General features: G+C 40.2%; 1 protein-coding gene across 6 annotated transcripts in view; it reads right to left on the minus strand.

Annotated features, from left to right (window-relative positions):
- Polr3b (RNA polymerase III subunit B) overlaps positions 1–27,699 on the minus strand; it is a 129,482-nt gene that overhangs the window by 15,178 nt on the left and 86,605 nt on the right. For all 6 annotated transcript variants that reach the window (XM_071609570.1, XM_027942168.3, XM_071609573.1 and 3 more), the window contains 4 exons: positions 25,151–25,293; positions 7,316–7,419; positions 6,523–6,689; positions 1,993–2,106 (listed from right to left, as the gene is read on the minus strand). In XM_071609570.1, the coding sequence (XP_071465671.1) occupies positions 1,993–2,106; positions 6,523–6,689; positions 7,316–7,419; positions 25,151–25,293 (528 nt within the window). The remainder of the gene's footprint in view (positions 1–1,992; positions 2,107–6,522; positions 6,690–7,315; positions 7,420–25,150; positions 25,294–27,699) is intronic.

Consider the following 27,699-nt stretch of genomic DNA (forward strand, 5'->3'; position numbering starts at 1 on the left):
GTACAGGGTACAGGTCTGGGAAATGCAATGTCAGGGGATCCCATTGTTGTACGAACATCATAGAGTACACTTATCCAAACCTATGATACAGTCTACTTATTACACATCTAGGCTTATGGGGTGTGTATGCATGTGTATACATAGTATAGCTCCCTCCTCCTCCTCCTCCTCCTCAGGGAAGTGAAGAACAAACACAGGACTAAATATGGCACAAGAGAAATGATGCAGTCCACAGACCCAGTAAACACAAGAAGTCCACAGCTGCTGCTAGTGGCATACATGGCATACATATATACATGCTTTATGGTACATTTATTTTATGAGAAGAAGGAGTACACTCTAAAGTAATGGTAAAAAGCATAGAGCATATGTAAAGCAGTTACATAGTTGTCTCTTATCACTATCAGGAATTGTGCATTCTATGTAAGTGTTCAGTGCAATGCTTTTACAGGACCAGCAGCACAGGCTGGTTTACATCAGCATCACCACAAACATGTGAGTACGTGCTGAGCTACAATGTTACCATGGCTACAATGTCACTGGGCAATAGGAATTTTCCATGTCCATTATAATCTTAAGGGACCACCACTGTACACGTGGTCCATCATTGACCGAAATGTCGTCACGCAGCACATTTTACAGTCTCTGTATGTTACTTATAATACTAGTAGAATGCAAGATATGTAAACAGGTGCTATACTATATTGATTAGAGAATAAGGACAAGAAAAAGTCTGTTCATGTTCAGCACAGACACAATTTTTTCCCTCAAAAAATTTTTTTTCTTTTCTTTTTTTTGCAGTCCAGGGATTGAACCCAGGGCTTCACACATGCTAGATGTCATGGTCTAGATCTGGAGTATCCCCTGAAAATCATATTTTGAAAGCATGATCCCCAATGCAGCAAGATTCAGAGGTAGGGGTTTTAAGCAATAATGAGAGCTGGAACCTCATCAGTGGATTAATCCATTTGAAGATTAATAACCTGAATGGACTACTGGGTGGTAAGTATAAACAGATGGGGTGTAGCTGGAGGAAGCAGGTCACAGGGATATGACCTTAGGAACTATATTTTGTCCCTGGCTTATGCTGCAAGTCTCTATATCCCTGCTACCTGGCTGCCAAGAGTTGAGCAGCTTTTCTCTGACACACCCTCTGCCATGATGTTTTGCCTCATCGCAGGCCCAGAGCAAAGGAACTAGCTGACCATGAACTTGATTCTCTGCAACTATGCACCCAAAGTAAACTTTTCCTCCTCTGAGTAGTTCCTGTCAGGTATTTCTGGCTCAGTGATGAGAAGCTGCCTAACGCAGCACGCTAGGCAAGTAAGTGTTCTATCACAGAGCTACACCCCCCACCCCTTCCTCGAAATTTTTGATCTGTGGTTGGTTGAATCTGTGAATTTACACCTGTGGATACAGAAAGCCAACTGTGGTCACAATTCTCTTTCCCAATAAATTTACCCAATCACCCAAACACAGACATTTTGCTTGATACTGAGGGTGCCTTGGGGCAAGCATGGACCTCAAACTAATTCAAATAAGTATGCAAATATAAGTACTTAAGCTCTAACGACATAATTTTTTTTTTTTAAAAGTACGTTGTGATTTGGGCTACCAACTAATGTATGTATGTGTTTTCTGTGTTCATATGGGTGCACACAGGTATACTGATATGTGTGGGTATATATGTTCTTACCTTCTAATATATATAATTTCTGAAAAGGACCACATTTAAAGTGGTACACAGTAAATGGTTGTATTAGGAGACGGTGGCAAGACTTCAGTGGCTTTGCTCTTGAGCCTGTGAAATGTTTTTTGATCAGCTGCTTTTTCATGTTGGTAGTATGTATGATTTTTATTAAGCCCATACCCTACATTTTGACATTTCAAGAAAACAGAAATTTCCATGAGTCTACTTTTTGCCTTATCGAGAAAATGCAAGACTGTTTTGACTTGCATAATAAACTCTTTTTGTAAGTGCTTCTCTCTTACCTGGTAAGGACGGCTCGTGGTCCCCGGGCCCGGGCATGCATTTTATCCAGCACCATGTGTTTCAGTTTCTGATAGTACACAGGACCGAAATAGATGTAAGCTTCCAAAGGCTCTCTGAAAGAAAAGTCAGAGTTTGGGGTTAAGGAACTAGGTTTGGACTGGGCATGGTGGTGTGTACCTGTAATCCCTGCAGCCCAAGTGGCTAAGGTGGTTAAGGCAGAAGGATCACAAATTCAAAGACAGTACTTAGCAAGATCCTGTCTCAAAAAATAAAATATAAAAAGAGCTGGGGATGTGGCTCAGTGGTTAACTGCCCCTGGGTTCAATCCTTCATACCAAAAAGCAGCTAAAGAGGTTGTGAAGCTGTGTGCAGATTTTCTCCTCTCACTGCCCTTTCCTGCCTGGACTACCACAACCCATCTCATGATTCTCCCTATTTTCACTTTTATACCCTGACAATCTATTCTTCACATAATAAACAGGGGTGAGTCCCTCTAAAATGTAAATCACAAAAAGATATTTTGCTCTAAACTTCCCATATCATTTCTCATCACACTAAGAATCAATATTGCCAAGATTCTATATAATAGCCAGAAGAGCAAACATAATCCAGCACCTGCCTGCCTCAAATTCATTTTCTATTCTCTCATGGCTCATTCTCCAACAATGCTGACCTCTTTATTCCTCAAATGCAAAATGCTGTCCATGTCTCAGGGCCTTTGCATGTATTGTTTTCTTGGCCCGAAACATTCTCCCATCAGGTCGTTGACTCTGTCAACAGCACACCACCTCAGAGAGCCTTTCCCTGATCACCCTTCCCAAAGGAGAGTTTTACTTCCCCTGCAGCACTGCCACCCACCCAGCTGTCTCTACATGTAGTGCACTTTCACCTTTTGCTACTATAGTATTTTTAATAACTTCTTTGGTTATTGCCTGTCTTCCCTACAAGAAGTAAACTGCAAGGATGAGCTCTCTGTCTCCTTTGCCACTGTGGCTCCAGCACCTCTGATAGTCTAGTACAGGTGCTCAATAAATGTCATATAACTTATTTAATGAATCTTTAGAAAAACTGCAGTAAGAGTTGAAAAAAAAGAATGAACATACACATACTTTGACAAAAAAAAACAAAACAACTTTTGTTTTTAATCTAGAACAAGAAAAACTAAGGCATTGATGCCTTTGAAGCATTTGCGACATCCTTCCTCAAAGGAAAGAAAGCACCTATTACCTGCCACACAATCCACACAACTATCTAAGGAGTATTGTCACACCTATTCTGAAGATGAAGCAATAAAGCCAGGGTGCAGAGAATCTCCAGATGTCTGAGAGGAGGATCTGAGAGGAGAAGACGCAGCTAGTGAGTGGTGTAGTATGGATTCACATTCAGAGCTCGCCTGCCTCACCAGCCTACCTCGAAACACACACAAATACATTTTGAGCCACAGTGGGATCTTAACTGAGAAGAGCAAAGTAAGCCCCAGACTCAGCAGTGAGGCAACTTCACATACTCAGCGATGCCCAAGTGGAGTACTACCAATACCTTGGCGCCAATAGCAAAGGCTTGAGGAGCCATCAAGTCACTCTGCTGGCTTAAGCCCCACCAGACTCTGGGGGTCACACAATGCAGTGGAAGGTGCAATGGTGAGGGAATCCAGAGACCCTGTTCCTGTCCCAGGTCTGTTGCACAGAAACAGGAGGACTTCTCTGTTTTCTTGGTTATAAAACAAGGTCAGCCAAAGGTTACTTCTAGTTCTAATGACTGATTCTAATCCTCAGTAACGTGGCTGCTCAGCATAGAATTTATGGAGCTCCATGCAACTGCATTATCAACAGAATAAACAAATAATTTTTCCACCTCACTATGTTCAACAATAAACACAGGATATATATTTTGAACTAAAAGGCTAAACAGTACTTCTCAAACTTTGCTATGGAGGGCTGGGGTGCAGCTTAGTAGCAGAGTGCCTGTGTAACATGCACAAAGCATTGGATTCCATCCCCAGCACCACACAAGAAAAGCAAAAACAAACAAAAATACTCTGCCATGGAGATAAATAGCAAAGAAATGAAAACTCTGGCTGGGGGTGACTGGGAGGGAGTGTGGCTAGGGACATAGACTGAAGCTGCCCGAGCACACAGGATATGACCACCCAGATCTGTCAGTATAGTTACTGATATACAATCAAGAAGCTCCACCAAATTGGTCCTGCAGTTTTGTATACTTTCTGGTCAACACCTGCATTATTTCTGGGTGGAGCCTAAGATGACTGGTTTATCAAAGACAACTGTGTTTTGATAAGGACCTTTAGCTATTTTACTGAACCATTTTTGAAATGGACTATTGGTCTTTTCCTGAAATGTGATTTTCTCTAATGTTTGAGGAGGAGGCACCTAAAGAAATCCCTACTGTTACTGGACAGACCATTTTAAAAAGCACTCCATATTTTTAACAGCCAAGGATGTGGGCATGTTAATGATATCTGGAGAGTCTCTGCACCCTGCAATTAGGCTCTGTCCTCCTGTGCTTCCAGCCAAGCTACACCTGCCCCCAAGGAGCTCACAACCTTGGAACAACAGTATAAGCACTGTGTCCCTGGATTTGAGCTGGCACAAGATACCTAACTGTATCTTAATTTAAGCAACTGATTTGATCCTTTAAAACCCACTGTGAGTCAAAACAATTGTAAGGACCTGTTTCTCACCAGTTGACAGGGAGAGCCCTTGCTGGGTGAGCTGGCCTTTGCCCTCTCCAACCTACTTAGCCCCCTCACATGGAAGCTAGCTGCTCTCTTCCAGTTCTCAGAACTTACTAATTTCTTTCTCTGGAAAGATGCTGAACATATTTTTTCCTCTGTATCAAACTTTCCAAGTGGCCTATCCTCCTCATCTCAGCTTAAAATATCTGTCTTATCTCAAATATTCGCCTGCTCATAGGCATCTTCTAATCTCTCCTTTGTCTTCATTTTGGAGAGACCTATTTTTGGGTGGATCTACTTCTTTGCATTTCTTCATTTAACAAGCACCTCTAAGATAAATGGATAAAAAAAAATGTGGCATATATACACAATGGAATTTTACTCAGCAATAAAAGAGAATATACTCATGGCATTTGCAGGTAAATGAATGGCGTTGGAGAAGATAATGCTAAGTGAAGTTAGTCAATCCCCCAAAACCAAATGCCGAATGTTTTCTCTGATATAAGGAGGCTGATTCATAGTGGGGTAGGGAGGGGGAACATGGGAGGAATAGACGAACTCTAGATCGATCGGGTAGAGGGGTAGGAGGGAAACGGAGAGGGCAGGGGATTAGCAATGAGGGTGGAATGTGATGGACATCCTTATCCAAAGTACATGTATGAAGACATCAATTGGTGTCAACATACTTTATATACAACCAGAGATATGAAAAATTGTGCTCTATATGTGTAATAAGAATTGTACTGCATTCTGCTGTCATTTATTTTTTTAAAAATCAATTAAAAAACAAAACAAAAAGAAAAAAAAACAAGCACCTCTAGAGCACCTGCTGTGTGTCAGACCCTGTGCTAGCATGGGAACTAGAATACTAAAGAGACCAAGAGCCCAGTCTTGCTCTCAAGGTGGGTGCCTTTCAAATGGGGAGTCAGACAACAGCACCAAGGAGCATCATTACATGGTACACATCATAATGATGAGTGCTACAGAGGGCAATGAAGGACGATATGACAGCAAGGGGCGGCAGTCATATTTGGCCCTGCTGAGAAGTTGCCGTTTGTGTATTTTTAAATGTCTAATAACAAATTTAAATGGTCAGTTCTCAAGCAAAGGGACCATGTCTATTTTGTTTACTTTTATACATTTGATGCCAATGGATAAAGAAATGTGGCATATATACACAATGGAATTTTGTTTACTTTTATGCATTTGATGCCAAACGCATATTAAATGTTTAACACAACTTTAGACCTCAGGCCACATATCAAAGTACTAACTGTCTGATAGTTAAATAAATGTAGAGTAAGTCCAACAGTTAAGGGAAACCCTCTGTATTATATACGATTGAAGTGTTTCATGTTTTGTTAAATTAAATCTTTTCTACTTTTAAAATTATAACCATTCCAATAGCCCTCTTCAATTTATCAGTTTTCTAAATTTTCATTTTCTTTAAGCAGCAAAGAGGTGTTTATTGCGAGCTAGCTCAGTCCTCCTCCGCACGCACACAGCAACTGGTGACACTGAGAGGCCTAAATTTTCATTTTCTTATATCAGAGTTCTTGAAACAGTAAAGTTTTATTCTTTAAACCTTAAATCATACTTCTTTCTTTGAGATGGGGTCTTGCTCTGTTGCCTAGGTTGGACTCAAATTCTGCGGCTTCAGTGATCCTCCCATCCCAGTCTCCTGAGTAGGTGGGACTGTAGGCATGCACCATCATGCCCAGTTTCAAAGCACACTCTTTAAGGTATACTGACAGAATACACCTTAAGGGCCCTTAACCTTCTATTCTAATACAACCATTCCTTTTTTTTGAAAATGGCTCAACAGCATACTCACCCTGTGATGCCAGATGTGACATAGTCCTTCCCTAAGTAGTTATAACCATGGCGAACGAGGTCCTCACATACATCCTTCACTTTACTTCCTCCGAATGCAGTACCGTAGTGGAACCTGCCATCTAACACACCTGCCTTGCCGGCCAGCAGCTCAATTAACTTTCCCACCTGTGGGATGTGAACAAATTAAGTAAGTACCTCCCTGTGGTACAGGAATTCTCTTTGCTTATTTATCTCTGGCTTATTCTCCCAACAGGATATGGGACTACCACAATTAATAACAGTGATAAATTAACAGCAGCAGTATTCATTGATCTCTTGCTGTGTGACACATTCTACTGAAACAGCTTGACATGTATGGTGTAATTCTCTACATCTCAAACACCTTACAAGTTAGGTAACATTATCCCCTCAGTTTCCAGATGAGGAAACTGAAGTAAAGGAATAAAGTGACTTGTCCAATGCCATCGGCCAGTAAGAGGGGGAGCCAGGAGAACAGCCAAGTGGCCTTGAAAGGGAGACTCACATAGGTTTGGTGTAAGGGGCTCTCTGCAGAAGGCTAATAAGTACCTCACTCAGAAGACTCCAGTTGTGCAAGTGAGCTCCCTTTTCTCTGTAGAAGAGAGTGGCCCAGAACTGCCAGGGACTAGGAGCTTGTTTATCCAGCAGGGGGTCAAAGGAATCTTTTTAAAATTCAGTTTCAGGGTCTCATCACCTCCACTTACTACAACTAAACTAACTGCCTGCTTTCTTCCTTAAAAGCTGTGCCTCTCAAAAGCCTAAAGGTAACTGACCGTCATTCTCGATGGGAAGCCATGTGGGTTCATTATGATGTCCGGACAGATGCCAGAATCACAAAATGGCATATCCTCCTGGGGGACGATCAAACCACAAACACCTGGGGGAGAGAAGATTTCATGCAACATAAAGCAAACTGGCAGAAAGAAGAATACAGTACTTAATTGGGATCTTCCTGCTGCTATCTCTATTTCTACTGCTTTAAAATTTGCCCTATCGTCTCTATCAAGAATAACAAAAGCAATTTCCAACAATCCTGTTAGACAGTCAAAAATGACTCTCCTTGCAGAAAAGAACTACAGCCTGTGGACTGTCCTGCTAGTGTGATACACAATGATGCTGTCAGGCTGCTTGCCCACCCTCCTGTGCCACGAAGACCAAAGAGCAGCAATTCCCTGGGACCTGAGCCGAAGTCCCTGAAGCTTTAAGTCGGCAACAATCTTGCTCCTTGCCAGTTAGGCTGTGATCTGTGAGATTCTGCACCCAAATTACAGGAATCCAACACAGAACTGATTGAACAAGAGGGGCATGTAAAATACAGTTTTAAAAAACTGTGGCTGATATTCACAGAACTGGCTGGTTGGCTGATTCTTGCCAGGGCTTCCCTGGCTGAGCCTATATTGCCTGAAGGAATTTTAATTCCTATAGTTTACAGCATGTTAAAAAAGCAATCTTTGAACTTGTAAAGATAAACAAGAAAATTAAATGCCAAATCATTCTTGGAGAAAAATGTTAGAATCAGAAATGGAATTCTAAGAATGAAAACAGAACAAAACAAAAAAACCTAACAATTCTCTGCAAATGACTGATGTTATCTTAAATTAATTGTGATTTATTACTCCCTTATTATTGTTCTAAAGTTATAGGGGACTTTGTTGTTTTTAATTCTTGGAATTTCTTTTTCGTGAGAGGAGGAGAAAAAAATAGAATTTAGATTTTTACCCACAATCACATAATTTAGAATTGGAAAACTAGTCTACAATGGCACTGAATTAAGAAAAAAAAGTTCTCATAACAGGGGGAAAAAGAATTTTATCTTATATCAATATCAATAGGTGCAGAGTTGTCAACCATTTGCACCTATTGAAAAACTGTTCTTATTTTTTCATTCCTCACTTCAGCTTCTATATAACTATTCAAACTACTTTATTATTATTTTTGCAGTACTGGGGATCAAACCCAGGGTCTTGTGCAGGCATGCTGGGCAAGTACTGTACCACTGAGCCTTTCAAACTACTTTAAAATAAAATTTTTGTGATTTGTTATAGTTGTGAAGAGCTAAAGTCTACAGGAAAAAGATGGCCATTCATGCCATCTACTTATTTCATATTAGTTATTAATACTCCAATTTCTAGAGGCTGCCAACAAGATGTAATTAGGTCTGAGGAGCTTAATTCTAGAGCACAGAGTTATTTTAATTGGCATTTTGGTTGAAATGGTTTTGTTTATTATAAAGAACGTATGCTTTCCTACAAGAACAGAAGCAGTCATTCAGTTCACTTTATTTCAAATTCTACTACAATGTGTTAGAACTTAAATCAAGCAGAGTGTGTGACCCTCTTTTCTTTCCTCTAAAAATCCATCTTACCCACACTGAAATTATCTGACAAAACCCTAGGGCTACTGGGAAATTTGCTTTGAAAGAGATCAAATTGTAAATCTAGGTACACCGACAACAACATTGTATAGGAGTGAACAAAATGTTAAAAACGGCAATTCCTAAAGGGACTGATCCTGGGACGCCTGGCTAAGAATGACATTTTGGCTGGTGAGGGGATGGAGGGTTCAACTATATCCTTGAAAACAAAACTAAAGCAAAACAAGCCACCCTTGGCAGAGCTTCACAGGGGTGCAGGGTCTGCTCAGGATGTAGACCAGGCCTCTCACCCTCCCACAGGAGAAGGTGAGGAGTGAGGGATAGAAGTTACAAAAATGACCATGGAAGCATGACATACTCAGATGGCGGGGGGCGGGATAGAGAGATGACTTGCACTTTGTATTTTCAGTTTTAGTTGTCACATTTAACCAAGGAAATTTAACTTCCGTTATGTTACTAAAACAAAAATAATACTCACAATATTTAATAACTTTCCTTGAAACTTGATTAATATTTAGTACACAGTCTCCTTTTTGATAAGTTTTTTTCTTATCTGCCCTCTTCTGACATTTTGATAAAAACAAAACAAAACAAAAAACAACATAAGTAGCTTTCCGATTTTTCCATTCCCTTGTAGGAACTGCTTTGGCTGTATCTGAACCAAGGGCACCTGTAAGCCAAAAATTAAATCTTCGCTAACTTAAAATTACTTTAGGCTCTGAAAACCCTTTTATATGCCAAGATGGTTCCCATAGCAGACAGCCTGTGTTGTTTGTTTTGTGTGAAAGTGAATGATAAAAGATCCATGAAATCGACACAGAAAGCCCGAACAGCAGAAAGAACTGAGGGCTCTCCATCACTGCGGCTTCTACCCTCTGCTGACTTGGGGGACAATGGGAGCTACACATCCAACTGCAGATCTAACACAGCTGTGCATTTCATTAGATGAAGAGCATTAGTGACACAAGTAAATAATTAACTTATTCTGGTCCGCTGACTGTGCTTATGAGACCAGTCATAGCTGACAGATTTTAATACGAGTTAACACAAAGAGGCCATAATGAGCTTAGAAGTTAAAACAAAATATTTAGACAGAATTTGACAATCTCGAATCTCAAATTAGACAGATGATTTTTAAAAGTTTGCATTTTGCTGAATTCATTAGGGGCAAAAAGAGACTTCTCAACCTTAGAATCAGACTTTTTTTTTTTTAAGGATATTTCTCTGAGTCAGAAGTACTTGAGTCCTTAAAGTGGGGAAGTTTCTTACTTTCCAATGGAAAATTAAAATTCTGTTTTCTCCAGGGACACAGGCATAAAATCCATTCCAGTATTAAGAATGCTTAAAAGTTATGGTCACTTTCCTTCAGTACTGGCCTAAAAATGTAAATGATATGCGGTACGCTTCAGTGTGTTAACACTCCCCTGGATTCCTGAAAAGAGGATGGACTACAAATAAACCATATCTAATGGAAGCTGTTGTGAGACAATTACCAATTCATACTTTAAATGCTTACACAGCATTTCAGATTTTAAAATAAAATTTCATCCCCTGGTTCATGCTGTGTCTCAACCCCATTGTTTATAGCACAACCTCCTGGCAGTAAAAGGCAAATACACCAGTCAACATGCCGAGAACATTTAGTGCACTCACTGGGACCTACTGGAAATCAGACCACAGACAGATCTTCAAGATGTCTAACAAATGCAAAAACCAAATAAAAAAGAAAACCAAATCTCACAATGTTAGAGAAAAAGGGTACTACAGATACCCAGTCATCAGAACATTATTCCATCATCACTGACCTTAATTTCAAGTTGTTAAAAGGAAGAAAGTAGGAATTCTGAAGAGGCTATAAGTGGGTGTCAACCCAGTCAAGACCCAGAGTCACAGTACTGTGCCATGCCCCAGACACTGCAGGATCCTACACCAGTTTTCTATTTCCATCTCTGTGGCTTCACAGAGTGACACAGAAATTGACTTTAGTGGCCTTAAGAATAATTTGATTTTCTTAAAAAAGTATTTCCAATTATAAATAGTAACTAAATTATTCAAGTCATTTTTGGCTCTTCTAACATTAATTTTAGTTATTGAATCTGTGTAATGGACTACCTTAATTTGAATAGATGAGAACCTAAGAAGAAAAATGTTAGAAAAAATTAAAGCACTCCAGAACCTTATCAATAGAGGAAAGTGAACAACAAACAACTAGAGAAGACAATGGTAATGACATCCTTAATTTAAGAGCTGTTTCTGGGGCTGGGGTTGTAGCTCAGTGGTAGGGCACTTGCCTCACATACGTGAGGCCCTGGGTTCAATCCTCAGCACCATATAAAAATAAATAAATAAAAATAAAGATATTGTGTCCATCTACAACTAAAAAATAAAAATAAAAAAAGGAGCTGTCTCTGATGTGACTTCAATGTGTAACTGCTGATGGACAGGTTAGCCATTACTAAGCAGATGCAGTGCCACAAGTACTATGAGGAGGTGGGAACTGGAAGAGGTTTAGGACTTCAAAATCAGATAGGCAGAGGTAGCCTATGCTGACTATTCAAGTGGAATATTTCAAACTAGCACATTTATACAATTCTCCTTGCTGCATTCAAATGTGCTAAGTGATACAGAGCACATCTGGCAGAAAGGTCTACTGAAACCACCAAGAAACACCTAAATCACCTGCTTTTACTTCTGGTAGATAAACTTAACTGTCATATAAGTCCATGTACTCTGCACAGTTGAACATGCTCTGTGCTGAACAAAAGATGAAAAGATGCTCTGATTTTTCTGTAGAGTCACAGTGCAAGAAGAGAGCTAGTATTTGGTAAGGAGTGTATGCTCTTCTGCCTCCTAATAACCCAGTGTTGATGAAGTCTATAAATGTGGGGAAATGCCATCTGTGGAGATGATTACTCCTTGGCCCTCAGACCAAGGGAGAGTGGAATAGCAAGGAATCAAGTGACTTTAATCTGACTCTGCTGTTCAACAGATATTCTGAGTTGGGGACCTTAGGAGTTTGGTCTTTCTAATGGGAATAATTATCAACTACCTCTTAAGGCAATTGTGTTAGAAGCACAGATGAGCTAATGTCTGAGAGGTACTTTACTGGTCCTTTGAGAAAGGCTCCATTTAAATACAGGAATTATTATTATATAAGAAACGAAATTACTCTCAGCAGGAAGCATGCTAGCAAAGGCAAGGAAAACAACCTAATGAATAGATGGTGCAGGATCACTTGCACTAACTTTGGCTAAAGAAGCGAAAAGAAGCGCTAGTCTCCCCAAGTTCAGGCTCTTTATCTTTATTAGAACGTTGCTTCCTAATAACATCAGAGCTTCACAGGGGCTGGGGCTGGGGCTTTCTACTGGAAAATAGCTTACTACAATAAATACGGCCCTAAATAGGGCCAAAGAAGTGGACAGGCGGTTTTCAAGATTGTTCCTATTAAATAAGAAACGTTTTGCTTTGAATAAACTCATCTCTGTGGGCCTTAAAACATTCAGAAATGGAAATATCTAGATCAAAATGTGAAGGCTAACACAGGTGGTTACTCCTTTCTTCCCTTCCCTCTTTCTAGTTACTGCATTAACCTTCTATTTTTCACACGACCACCTTAAATAATCCCCAGGGAAAGGGGTAGACAAAAACTGTAGCTTGTTCTGCTGTTGAATCACTTCCAGATCTATCATATCACTTGCCATATCCCAGTTGACATAATTTTAATTCAGTTCTTCCTTACATGTTAACAGATAAATAATGCATAAGAAAACTTGATTAGCTTTCTTATTAAAACATCACTCTAAATGAGAGGAGGCGCTAGAAGACAATACAGTTTTTACATGGCTTTCCCATGAGCAGTTGAATGGTTTGATGTGATAAATTTGCATAGTCTGAGGCACACAAAAGGCTGATTAATTGAAACCCTTACAATGCTTCTGGATGCAGCTATTGTAAAACAATAGCCATAGGAACTTTACAAAATACACACGGCTGAATGTGTCAAGAGCTTAATAAAATGTGTTGAGACTACACTATTTGGAAACAGAATTGGAGATTTTTATTCTGGGCCATAAAACACTAAATACCCTAATTTCAAAGCTTTAGTTGGATATTTACTGAAAGGTCAGAGGGTTACAGGCTAGCTATCAAAGATCAAAATTTGTTCTTAAAAAGCAAATTAATAAAATCTTCTTACAATAAGGCATCTATGTGTGCAAAATAATTCCAACTTCCTAACACAAAAGTGAGAGCTCCTGGAATTTCTTTTTCAATTCAAACTCTGAAGGATCATTGGGCATCATGTACCTTATCTTGGGGCTCACACTGTTAGCCCTGTCGGGCCCGTCTCCCCTCCCACTTAGAAACTTCCATTCAAGCAGGATCAAGCGGAGGAGGGAGCCAAAGATATCCAGACTGTTTGAAGCCTCAGACTTGCAGAGAGGATTTTAGACAGTCTCAAGTACTACATGAGTACAAGGTGCTGTTATTATTACTACTTTAAATCAGGATCTTTTCACTCTCTCTGTTTTAAAAGCAAAATATAGAAAAAAATTTAAAAAAAAAAAAGCTCTGACAAAACTAATTTTTAACCAGACCTTGTTTAATAAATAAACTTTCTTCTTAGCTTTTCTGGCACACATGAATGTGCATTTTCTAACTTCCTGCAGCCTCTCTATAGCCAGTGTTTAAGGATTCTTTGATGTGTTGGAAAGAAGGTGGGTTTTCTTTTCTTCTAAGAAACATTCAATCAAAATCTTATAATAAATTAATTTGCAAGTTGCTGAATAACTTATTAATGCAAAATGGAGGCAAGTGACCTTTATAATGGGACTTCTTTTGAAAAAGAAAGGATCCAAGATAAATCTTTCAAATCATTTAATCCACATATGCGTCATCCTTAAAGATGGATGGACACACTGAACGATTAAGTGAAAAACTACCTTTCTAAGACTAGACTTCTGTTCCACACAAAGGCTGGCTTCAGTCCATTTAAACTAGCTGCCTGGTCCTCAGGGCCTGGAGGAGACACTGAGGAGTGTATGCCATTATCTCAGATGTGCAGTTATTAAGAAGCTTCTATTTGCCAGGACAAACACTCTTCCTCAAATACAGTGTTTCCTCTTTAGGAATGCTGCTTGGTGTTGCTGCCTGATTCTGTGAGCTACAGGACCTCTGCTGGAGGTGTTAATCCTTTCTCACATGAGAGACTGAGAAATGTTCTTTCAGGAAAGTGATATATTGCTTTTTTTCTCTCTCCCTCCACATCAAAGGAGTCTACTTTTTCCTTACTCATTGTGAATGGCAGCAGAAGAAAGAGGAAATCTGGGAATATAATAATTTGGCATGCCTGAACACTGAAATAAAACATAATGTGGGGACTCCTTAGGCTAGTGTAATTTTTGCTAAATGATTAAAAAACAAAAAGACCAAAACAAAACAAAACAAAACAAAAAAATGGAGCAAGAAATCTAACTAATGCACTAGCCATCAGAGAAAAGAATGCTCAAGACAAGACACTTACCTGGTAAGTTCCCTCCATGTAATTTATAACTACACTAAAGAGGTTAATAGAAGTTATTTTTATTTTAATAGAAAGTCTAGCTCCAAATATTCCAATCAGCATTCTATGTGAATGTCTCTTATCTATAAAGGTGATCACAAAAAAACACAAAGAGAAAACACAGAAGAACACACCACACCCATGTTCTGTCCTCTTCCTCTGTGGAGCACCATCATGCATCAGCCACACAAGTCATCACTGCAAGGACCTAGACTTCAAGAATGCTTGGAGAGGGGACCAGAACTTCAGGCTTCCATGCCTCTCCCTAGCTGGAACTAAACTATACTTCCCTTCCTTTATAAACAGCCACATAACACATTCACAATTGCGGTACATAGAAGGTTACTACTGAATAATTTGACCATGGCCTTATTTTGCATATCTGCTAAAGGATGAACTGCTCTAGAGATTCCTGATAGAGGACTTGGCTCTTTTTGGGGAGCCAACTCAATGCAGATTTACTGATGATGAGACCCATGACTGACTTTGTAATACCAAAAGGAGGGTTATACTTCGTCAAGATTCTTTGAATGTCTCATTAGAGGACTGTATTGGAATTCTCTCAACTGAAAAGTGCACAGCTGGGCTGGGGTTGTAGTTCCGTGGTAGAGCCCTTGCCTAGCACATGTGAGGCCCTGGATTCGATTCTCAGCACCACATATAAATAAATAAAATAAAGGTCTATTGACAACTAAAAGAAAAATTTTTAAAAAAAGTGCACAGCAGAGCAGATCTGGCCTACTTTTGGGCCCTAGTGTAGTCTTTACGTTGTTATGCCACCTTCCTTATAAACACATTCTCCTTCCTCAACCCTTGACTCTGCTTGATCCTCCTCTGTTTTTGAGGGTACAGAAGGTGATGCTGCTTATGGGGTCAGCACCCTCTGTAACAGCTACTAATAAATTACTTCCACTTCTGCAGTGGCCTTCTCTGACCAATTACATTAGTCTTGCTTATCTCATGCCACTGCTGTCGATATCCAACTACTCAGCGCTAATTCTTGTTCCAGTTTACCCACTCACTCTACCCTCTTCAATCTCCATGAGCTCTTTTGAAGCATATAGCATTTAACTACTTCAGGGTGGCTTCCTCTTCCCATTTGTTTCATTTAGGTGCTAATGATCAGGCTTGAGCAGGATAGAAGCTCAAGTCTGTGAAACTAAATTTTCAAGTCTCCTCTAATGTGGAAAGGATATTTTTGAGGCAGTAGATGCAGAAATATAATCTATACATTAAGCATGTACTAAAAGAATTTCTAACAACATTTTTGTCATATAAAACTTTTAAGAAAAAACTATCAGGCAATCTGCAGAGCCCTGTTACTTCCTGTTACCAGGAACAAGAAATTCAGTGCTCTACATGGAGGAGGAAAGTATATTCATAGACACATCAAATCAAAATAAACTTTACATATACTCATAAAGATGTGTGTCAACTTGCAGGTGATGCTACAAAATGGAAAAAACAAACAAACAGCATTTCCAAACAATTCTACATTTCAGTGGTGAAAACTAAGTTCACTAACCACTGATTTTAGTCAGGTATGTGTCTGGATGGAAAAAGAAGTTACAGTGTGACGTGTACACTTTGAAAGCTCACAACACTGAAATTTTATTAGCTCATTTCATGACAATTACAAACAGAAAAACTGGTGATATAAACTCATTCTGCACTTCATCCATGTTTTACTCGCCAACAGTCAGTCAACTCCTTTAGATCTCAGCCAGTTGCCCTGTGGGCCCCACACCAACGAATGGGTTATTGTGTGGCTCCTTACAGACACCTGCCAGCAGCGCTCACTGCACACAAGGATTCCATGTGAACCAACTATAATCGCTGTCTGAGACACCTCCTCCAAGTTCCTTGCCTCTTCTGGCTTTAATTATGACATCTGGCCAAAACAATCGGGAGAATGGGCAAAACCGAGGGTTTGAAAATTTACTACCTTTTATATCTGCTCAAATTCTTGATAGATTGTGAATTTTAACCACAGCTAAGCCTGACCATAGGACCAATTAAAGGGGCAGGGACAGTGTTTCATAATGAGTTGTTTAGAAGAAAAGGAATGTCCAAAAATATAGCTTTCAGGAGTATGTATTCCAGGCATCTCTGGAACAAGGTGTGTTGAGTATTATTTATTTTGATTTGGTGGTAGATACAAAGCTATTTATCCACAAAGAATGAGAATTTTGAAAAGATGCCCATCTCTAGGAGGAGACACAGAAAAGAGTATCAAGAAATGTCAGGATGGGGCTGGGGTTGTAGCTCAGCGGTAGAGCACTCACCTAGCATGTGCAAGGCCCTGGGTTCGATCCTCAGCACCAAAGATAAATAAATAAAATAAAGGTATTGTGTCCAACTACAACTAAAAGATATATATTAAAAAAAGAAAGAAAGAAAGAAATGTCAGGATGCTGTCTCAGAAGCAAGCTATGTTTCTTTTGAGGGAAAATTTCCAGGAACATGGCAACCCCAGAGGCCAAGTGGTAATGGGGTAACAAATAAGAAAAGAGCCAGCTTTATCCAGTTTTTTTTTTTTTTTTAATATTTATTTTTTTTAGGTGTAGATGGACACAACACAATGCCTTTATTTTTACGTGGTGCTAAGGATCGAACCCGGGTCCCGCCCATGTGAGGTGAGCGCTCTACCGCTGAGCCACAATCCCAGCCCCCTTTATCCAGTTTTAATGGAGTGGGAAATACACTCAATCAAAAGCCTGATTCAAATCCTGGCTCTGCTGGTGCTGGGTTGAATCCCGTAAGTGACACTCCTCTCCAGGCCTCCATTTCCTCCTTCTGTAACAGGAATCATGAGTCTAACTTGAACTTTATAGGTGAAAGAATGGAATTCAGATGGAAATGCCTATAAATTATCTGTATACTAAAAGTAAAATGTTATAAATCTGGGAATATACAACATGCAAATGATGCCCATATTTCTTTTCTAGCCCTAATTTCTCCCTGGAGTTTTGGACTCTATATCCAATTGCCTATTAGCACCTTCATTTGGAGTCTAACAGGTACCTCAAATCTTAGCCTTGGGTTCTCTGCCTCTACTCTTGCCTAATTGTGAAACACTCTTCCTTTTCTCAGTCTTCAGAACTAGGTGAGCAGCATTACTGGCTTCTTCAGCCCATAAGCCTAGTCCTCAATCCTGTCTTGACCTCTCCGGACACCCAAGCCATCAGCATGTCCTGTTGGCTCTATCTTGAGTATATCCACAACCAGTCACTTCTCTCTACTTCCCCACTACTGCTGGCCTAGTCCAAGGCCACCACAATGGTCTCCCTGCCTCCTTGCTTACTCCCGCCTCCAACCCACTCTCCAAATGAAACCCAGGCTGAGCTCTTCAAGTCTCAAGTTAGTTCTAGTCACTCCTTTGCTTACACTAACCATCCAACAGTTCTACTGGTCACCAGCATATTTAGAATAAAGCACAAACTCCTTTCTTTTGGTTCCGAGGCCCTGTGGGGTGTGCCTTATCCCATTTCTTCTACCATGTCTCATATGGTATTCTTCCTCAGGTCTATTTTTGTTCCTTTAACAAGCCAAACTCATTCCTGCCTCAGAGCCCTTCTCTTAAAAGTTCTCTCTCTCTCTAGAACTTAGTTCTCCCAGACTTTGCTTAGCTGACTCGTTTTTATTCTCCAGATCTCAACTCAAATATCATTTCCTTAAAGAGGTGGCTCCTGAGCATCAAACTGAAGTCCACACTCCATCGGCAAACCAGTCACTCTTATAGCACTTTCACATAAGCACTTACCACTATTTCAAATTATTGTTTATGGTTTAGTTTTGTTGGTACTGGGGGTTGAACTCAGAGACATCCAATCACTGAGCCACATCCCCAGCCCTTTTTTACATTTTATTTAGAGACAGGGTCTCACTGAATTGCTCAGGGCCTGGCTAAATTGCTGAGGCTGGCTTTGAACTTGAAATCCTCCTGCTTCAGCCTCCGAGCTGCTGGGATTACAGGCATGTGCCACGGCACCTGGCTGTGCTTATATTTTTGTTTACTTCTTTTCTGTCTGGTTCCTGTCCAAGAGATCATGAACTACATAGAACCAACAGTGTGTGCCAGTCTTGCTTACCCTTGTGTTTCCAGTAGCTGGGTCAGTGCTGGTATAGAGGAAAAGCACAATAAGGGTGAATTAATTAATAACGCTGTTAATCTCATCTCAAGTTCAATGAGACACAAGTTGCTTTGAAACTGGCTGTCATCTGCCAAATTTAAAACCAAAGCTCCTGAGGCCTCTTTTTCTTCTTGCTCTTTAGATACGAGTCAGCCAACAGGCCCCATTGATCTGGTTCTCTCTGTTGTCACCCACGTTTCTTTCCTATCTTTGCCAAATCCCTCCAAGTCCAAATCCCAACCAGTCAAGAGCAGCTTGCCTTTGTTATCTGATGCCTGCCCACCAGGCCCTATATTCACTGCATGCCATATACCATTATACCAACCAGCAACAACCTCTCAGCACAGTCTCCATTTCAAAGACAGGGAGACCAAGGCATAAGGGTCAACACAACTCACCTGGTTAGACTGCAAGAACTTGCTTCTCTTGCTACACTTTTTCTCAACCTGAAGTCTTTCTTTAAATGCAGAACAGAGGGTGACCACTGAAGAAAAGGGGAACACATTTCTTCAATGCAGCCCATAGGACAGGGCAAGGCTAACATGAGTAAATCACAGAAAGGTGATTTGAACTCAAGATAACCACTGGAACTCAAGATAACCACTGGAATTGCGTCACTGCACAACACGATGCCCTAAAAAGCAGCAAGGGCCTACCCTGGCAAGCCCTGTGAAAGCAGAAAACCATCTGCCAAGGATAAAAGAACTCTTACACTGGGGAGATGGATCTAGACTAGACTTCTAAAAGGTCTTTCCAACTCTCAGAAGCTATTCTCATCCACAATAAACTCTGAACTTCTCCATCATCAGTGGTTTTTACCATATCATTTAGTACTGAACTATGTAATCCTTCATATCTATCTTTGCTTCAGGTATAGTCAACTCCCTAGGGGCATTAGTGAAGGGTTGAATTTTCTTTATATCCCTTAAGAGAGCCCAGCACAGTTCTAAGCCCATGGTAGTGACTTACATATGAGTAAACAAATTTGCCTAGAGCTATGAAGGTAGACTCTCATGTGTGCTCAGTGTGGGCATATGCATTTTGCTATTTTGGTTGAAAAAGTTTTAGTCGACTTGTTTGATCAGTTAGGGTTAAAGAGTGCCACAGTTTGCATATGTTCCCCGGAGAAGCACATGCTAGAAACTTAATTCCCAATGCAACAGATTTGGGAGGTGGGACCTAACGGGAGGTGGTTAGGTCATGAATGGATTAACACTGATTATAAAAGCACTTGAGGCTGCAATTCAATCTCTTGGTCTCTTGCCAGCATATTCTCTTGCTCCTCCACCTTCTACCAGAGGATGATGTAATAATAAAGCCTTCACAAGGTGTGAGGCCCTCCATTTTGTACTTCCTAGCTTTCAGAACTTTAGGAAATAAATCTCTGTTCTTTATAAATCACCCAGCTAGATATTCTATTATAGCAGCACAAATTGGATGAAGACAAAAAGTTCTGAGTCTTAGGGGCTGAATTTCTGGTGCCAATTTGGAAAAGGTGAAAGGTCCCCCATTCCTGATATTTATTGGGAAGAGCAAGTATCACTGTCAGAGCAATGATTTTGGATGTCAACACAATTTCCAATAAGACCAATGAACATTTAAGGTATTTTACTTAACACATTATTCCAAAAATGTAGAGCAGATACCATACTATAGGTAAAATGTTGTGCTAGATGTTTTGGGAGTTAATAGAGAATATTTCTTATCTTTGATGAACCTAAAATATACTTCTATAAGTCAGCCAACAAAGTATTCTGAATATTTAATGATAACATATACAATTATTTTTAACAAACCCACTGATATTTTTGATGTTTATAAAGATTAAAAAAAAAACAAACAGACTTTTGCAACTGTCATGCCTCTAGTTTCAATGACCAAGGAAAGGATGAAAGTTTACAGATCTTAGCTACAACAACATTCCAGACAAAAGATACATTATTCTCAGAGAATTAAGAATTGACAAAAATGTGATCAATACCCTTGGGATGATTGTTAGCATTTATTTGGTAATTCTTAGGATGCGAGTTTTAGACATTTTAAAGTTAATTCTCAATCTTGGAAATGATTAAGAAGGCTGGAGGTGTCACTCAGTGAAAGAGTACTTGCAGAGCCAGGCAAGGGACCGTATTCATTCCCCAGCACGTCAATCAATCAATCAATCAAAGAGCCCAAACTGCAGAAAGCCAAAAGTTTGGCAGCTCTAAAAATCCTCCTTTTTCTTCAAATAATTTTAACATCATTTCTGTAAACTACAGAAAAAGAAAAATTGAGCACACTCAGCATTCTTGTGCTGAATATTCCCAAATAATAGAACACAAGTGTTTATCTCTCTAACCTCACTAACAGAGTTAGAATTAAGGTCTAAAATAACCTCTATGAGAAAGAATGGGCAAAGTGGTATCAGTGGACATGAGATAATCCTACAACTTTGAAAGTGGATGAATGAAGGGAAGAATTGTGGAGGAAACAGAAGGAGAAAACTAAACCCAAGTATCTGCAGAGGAGGTGTGAAGAAGAGTGTTGACTCAGCCCTCATCCCAACCCTTGGGAAGGCTCACAGACAAGCAAAGCACTGTGAGAACAAGGTGAGCTGTCAGGTAAAACAGGAGGTCTGACTCAAAGCCACCAATCCATCAGTAAGGTCAGGCTCTCCACTTTGAATGCCTGCATGCACCTGAGTTATAACAATAGCTTTATGACTGCTGTGCTGGCCCTCTACAATCTCTTGTCAATACAATAGCCAGAAGTCAGATCCCCTCTTTCATCTCCTCGAATTCTTCTAGAGGCTTCCCTCTCACTCAAGAGTAAAACCTAAAGTTCCCACAGTGACTTACAAGGCTTCATCTCCAACTCAGGACAGCTCACTTGCTCTGCTGTAGCCACGCTGGCCTCTCCGCTAGTCCTCTAACACTCAGGTGAACTCTAGAGTGGGGCCTTCCTTTGAGCTCGATCGCTCTTCAGCCAGGGAGGCTCTGCAACCTGACTCCTCTCAGTGCTTCACTCCAAGCCCATCTTTTCACAACAGGACTACTTCCCAGTCACTTTAGCTAAACTTTCAACCATTAACCACCATACGCTCTTCCTGCCACATGCTTCTGACCCCCTCCACTTATTTTTCATTTACTTTCATCTCAGGACCTATCATTATCTCAGTACTTTCCATGAAAAGTAGCAAACAAGCGCAGAGTGCTTATTGGATGGTTCTAGAGCATATAAGAGAAGAAGGCTGCTCCTGGCCCTGGTTACCCTAAGCTCTGCTCAGCAGTCCTGAGGACTCTAGGGTCCAACCTGCCAGCTCACCCTTGGCCAGTTCTTAACAAGGTGCCAGGAGCTCTGGCTCAGAGAACAACTCCCACAATTTGGAGCAGGAAGAAAGGAGGCTCCATATGGGTAATCTTTTGGGAGGGGGGAGTACACAAATCCTAACAGACTACTAACAATGTGGAAATCATATCAAAAGGCTGTTGACTGGGGCTGGGGTTGTGGCTCAGCAGTATAGTGCTCACCTCGCATGTGTGGGGACCTGGGCTCGATCCTCAGTACCACATAAAAATAAATAAATAAAATAAAGGAATTGTGTGCAACTACAACTAAAAAATAAATTTTTAAAAAAAGGCTGTTGATGGTCTAGAAAAATGGTAATGGGAATAAAGAAAATTAAGCAAATAAAAAAGCAGAAACTTATAAGCTTCAGAAAGAAATGCTATAAAGAAAATGCACTCAATCACTTAGTTTGAGAATGAACACTATTTATGTAGCCCATAATAATGCAATCTAAATAACTGTGATAAACCTATGCAGATAGTGAAAGCTGAGAGGGCAGATCACAAGTTAGAAACCTTCAAGTTTGAAAAAATATGCCACAGCACAAAGACTTTCTGACATTTTACCTAGAGGTCTGTGTTTACACTCATCTGGTAATTTTCATTTCATATCACTGCTCTATCTATGCACATACATGGGCACTCATCTATTATGCAGATAAAGGCCAAGGAAAATTAACAATCTGTTGCTCATCACCTCCCCTACCTTCAATTCACCCAGCAAAGTGCTGGGTCCTCCTAATCCGGCATGATAGAAATCGACAGGTTAACACCTAAAACAAATGAATGATATGTGTCTGTTTAATGTACGTCTTAAACATATCTGTGTGTTGAAGACATATTAGACACATATAGTAAGCAGATACATATTCATCCATTTGTTTAGAGATACGAAAGTAAATGAAAAGAAAATTGATTCTGAAAGACTGAATTAGAGGGAGAGGTTGGAACTGATTTGTTAGTACTTTGCAAAGAACCCCTTTTGGGGTACAATTTGAACTTTTAAAGTCATGTGCATTTATTATCTGATAAAATTATATTTAAAATAAATTTATTATATTCAGTTAAGAGTCCTATGTCAGGGCTGGGGTTGTAGCTCAGTGGTAGATCGCTTGCCTAGCATATGCGAGGTGCTGGGTTTGATCCTCAGAACCACATAAAAATAAACAAATAAAATATTGTGCCCAATTTATAACTAAAAAATATTTTTTTTTTAAAGAAAAAAAAGAGTCCTATGTCATTCCCTCCATTAACCTGTTAAAGCTTACACTACCTATTTTTCTGTTTGTTTTTTCCCCCAACCTTTCAATAACTCTGATGAAGCTGTAAGAGAGAGAACTATCAAGGGATTTGGGTTAATCAGGAGGTTTTTACCCTTGGATTAAAAGCCATCTGGAAATGGAAAAGTAACAAGACAAACACCTCACTACAAGTGAAAGGTCACCGCCCCTGGGGGGACTTCCCTTGGTTTCATACAGAGATGTGTAAGTCAGAGCCCCCCTAAGAGTGAACAAACCTCTCAAATCTGCTTTTAGATCACTACAAGTTAGAAACCTTCAAGTTTGAAAAAATGCCATAGCACAAAGACTTTCTGACATTTTACCTAGAGGTCTGTATTTACACTCATCTGGTAATTTTCATTTCATAGCACTGCTCTATCTATGCACATACATGGGCACTCACATATTATGTAGATAAAGGCCAAGGAAAATGAAAAATCTGTTGCTCATCACCTCCCCTATCTTCAATTCACTCATTTTATTCATATATTTAGTTATTATCAATTATCTATTAAGTGGCTGCTATGAGAAAGGCTCTATCAGAATTGGTCTTCCAAAAAAAAAAAAAAAAACAAAAAAAAACCACATAGAAGGACATTGTCTATGCCTTCAAGAAATTCAGTGGAATCAGGACTAGCAGATAATTACTGATGTGCCTGCCAGTCTTTAGTTTTTCACACAATACTCTAATGTAACAAAAACACTGAGAGTTTGGGGTACCTGAAGCTTGTAAACTGATTCAGAAGGAGGGTATTCTCTCATGGTATGCATTCTCCTAAAACTTCCGGTGTCAACATTTTGTAAGAAAAAATCAGACTTAACTCTTGCAGATAGTGGGTTTATAATCAAACTCTGGTTACCCCAGAATGGCTTAGGAGAACATTTCGGAAATTGTTAAGACCAAGAGAAAAGAGAAATAGTTATAGTATAGAGAATTCATTCTCATTGGCCAGTAGATGAAAATGCAAGAACCTCAAAATAATTGAAAAAAAAAAATACTCCAAGGGTGTTCAGAGTATCTCAGCAAATTATGTGAACTAGAGATGTCAAATTCATATTAACAGATGGAACAAATTCTTTCTTAAAAATATTGATAAGCTAAAATAATCTTATTTCTGTCAACTGAACTAAAATCATTTTGGATGAAAGAGTATCTTAGTCTGAAATAGTTTCACTGGCAGAATGACAACTAAGGCTGGATTTATTTAACCAAACTGGAATATTTGATATACTTGGTTGGCAAATAAAGTTAAAATCAGCAAGACCATAATGTGCAATTACTTTCAAACCGATCTATTAAAAACAGGAAGGTATTATACTAACTTATAAGCAACGATGAACCAAGATTTAGAAGTACAGGACATCACCTCAAGTAACAGTCAGTGTTCATCATGAGGCAGGCACAACACTGGCTGCTGAACACTCAGGGCAGACTGGTAGTTGGTTAAGAGGCTGGACTGTGGATCTAAGCAGCCTGGGTTCAAAATCAAAAATTCAAAATCTGCCACAAATTATATGACACCAGGCAACCTATTAATCTCTTTGGGTTTCTGTTTTTTGTTTGTTGTTAATCTGTAAAAAAAAAAGATGTTACCGAGTTTGTAGGACTGCGCAAGACTCAAATGAGTCAGTATTCACATAAAGGAGCACTGCCAGGCACGCAGTGTGTGGTACGAAAGTGTTAACTGTTGTTATTGTTCTTAAAGTTAAGTGTCAGGTACAGCTAAAACCCCAGGACCAACTTTCCACTCTTAAACTCTATGTATACTGACTAATTCTATCATACATTTTTAAATGCCATTAAAATCTGAGAAATAAAACAGCAATAATTATGTAATAATTTTTCAAAGTTTAAAAAATATTTCTAATACATGTGGATAATAAACTTTTCAATACATTCAGTTTTGTAACAAATTAAGAAATGACAAAATTCACCTTTTTGTCCATGACGACTGCTGAATTTGTCTCCGATCTCTGGTCGCCTTGTCTGTCTCAGTAACATTTTAATCAGAAAAGCGTCTTCAGCATTGGAAGATATCATCACCTTCTCAATGTATGAATCTGTTGCCCCTTTGTAACTAATGTTAAGAGAAAGGCATTCAAGCAATTTTTTCAAATTGCCCTTTGTAAATTTATCACCCGTATGACATATTTTATTTAATCCTACTACAAAATATTTGACATTCTCAGCGTGGGTTCTGAAAAGTGACTTTCAATTTTAACATTAAATTCAAATTTCACAACTTCCCTTTACAGTCCTATATGCTTATTATGAGGCAGGCACAGCGTAACTTATCCTCAACAGTGGCATACTGTTAATCCCTTATTACAGAAGGGGAAAACTGATGCTCAGGGAGGCTAAGTAACTTGTCCAAGGGCACACGTATCACAGAGTAGAACTGGGCCTGAGCTCGAGCTTGTCAGACCCAACTCCAAGTTCTTAACCATTTTTTTTTTTAACAGTTCTTTTATCTACTCAGCTTTTCCAACATTAATCCCCTCTACACACATATACTTGTTTCTTAAACAACAGATAATATCAAGAGTCTCTCAGTGTCAGACCCTTGCAAGTTCCAGACACAGATACTGAGTGAACCCAGTTCCTGCACAAAAGGAGCTCCCTGCCAATAAAGGAAGAAAAGACTGTGGCAGACACCAGGAGGGGCTGTTTGCTGAGCACTGCCACAGAAGAGGTGACCTGCAGGTGAGAACCACCAGGCAGAGGGAGCATCCTGAGCAAACATGGGAGGCCTGGAGAAGGATGGTTTGTATTAGACAGTAAGAGGTAAGTTCCTAGGAATGTGGGGCCTAGAATTCAGCATGAAGGCACACTGAGGGTGTGGAGGGTGCTGAAGACCATGGGCAATCATGGATGTCCTAAATTTTCCACAAGCAACAGCACCATTCAGAGCCATACTCTATTTACTCAAGATAGTAACACAGCTAGGCAAGTAATTTAGAAAATCACTCAGGCAGTTAATGCAGAGCCCAAGAGGGGTGGAGAGGTGCAAGCTGGGAAGCAGGTGAATAGTTAATGATAACCGACAGTTCAGGCAGGAGCAGAGGGCCAGAAATGGCAATAGCTGGGAGGAGGAGGAGTGTGACAGAACCTCCAAGCTCCTGATGTGCACATCTGACAGGTAGAGGAAGGAGTAAGGTTTGTGCTGTGGTGGCAGGTTAGGTGGTGGTGCCCATCACCACCGAGACAGGGACTCCAGGTGCAGCAGTCTGTCTGGGGTTGGGGTAAGGAAGGGGAAAAAGATGTTTTGGGTCCAGGCTTGGTGTCCCTGACATGTCTAAGCACTAGTATGGAGCCAACACTGGGCAGATTCCATCTGAGAGTTATCAGTAAAAGTGTGCATGGAGGGCTGAATTTCTGCAAGTAGGAAGCACATCTGGACAAGGCACAAGACGTACTGGGCAGAAAGAGGTCACCAACAAGGCAGGCAGGAAGGTCAGGTGAGGGTGGTATCACAAAATCAAGGGGAGAGGTGTGTCACTGATGTCCAAAGCTACAGAAAGGTCATATGCCATTCATGCATTCATTTGTTACTGTGCCACATACTGAGGGTCCCAGATAAACAAGAGAAAAAGCCTCAGACCACAAGACTGGACCAAGGAGTCCACAGAACCTGGTGAACTGAGGAGCTCTGGGCTTTGCTCACTTTTTTGCTATCTGTCATCTTTCCCAAGGTGTGAGATCTACAGGGGCAGGAACTGCTGTTGATTTTGCTCGCTGCACTATCCCATGCACCTAGAATACATTCTGGCATATTATCAGTGCTCACAATACTTCTGGAATAAACTGAGTGAAAAGGAGATCTCTGGTGACAGGATATCTTTGGTGACCCCTTCTGCAGCTGTTTCAGTGGGATGAAGAGGCAGCAGGCTGGTCCAGAGACAACGATGGAGATGACTTTTCAAAGAAGCTCAGTTGTGAGAGGAAAAAAACAACAGAATGGTAGCTAGAAAGGAACCCAAACTCAAGAAAAAGCTATTATTTTCCTGTAATGATAAGAAGTACTTGACCACACTTTCTAGCCTGTGAGGAGGGAATCAATAGAAAACAGGCTTAAAAAGTATTGGAGGAAAAAGCCAAAACAACAGAATAAGAGCTCTGAAAAGAGTAGAAGAAATTAAGGACCTGGGCGGAAGAGAGATGGGCTTTGAATAGAAAGAGATTCCTCCTTCAGGACAGAAGAGAGCCACTGAGCATAATCACCTGGGCAGCTTGAACAGCTTTTGCTTTGTGGGGCTGAGCTAGTTTTCTCACCCTGCCCCCGAGATGAACTGCCCATTCTGTCCCTTGTGTGGCCACCCCACAGACAAGTCCATAGCACCAGCCCCACTCTGCTACACTAAGCACAGTGTGCATAGGGGAGTCCGACAGTTTAAATCCTGCCTCTGCCACTTGCAGATGTGTGACGTTGGGAAGTCACCAAACTGTATCTCCTTGCCTCCATTTTCATATCTAATGAGCTCAA

The sequence above is a fragment of the Marmota flaviventris genome, chromosome 3 (assembly GCF_047511675.1).
Source record: "Marmota flaviventris isolate mMarFla1 chromosome 3, mMarFla1.hap1, whole genome shotgun sequence".
NCBI classification, from domain to species: Eukaryota; Metazoa; Chordata; class Mammalia; order Rodentia; family Sciuridae; genus Marmota; species Marmota flaviventris.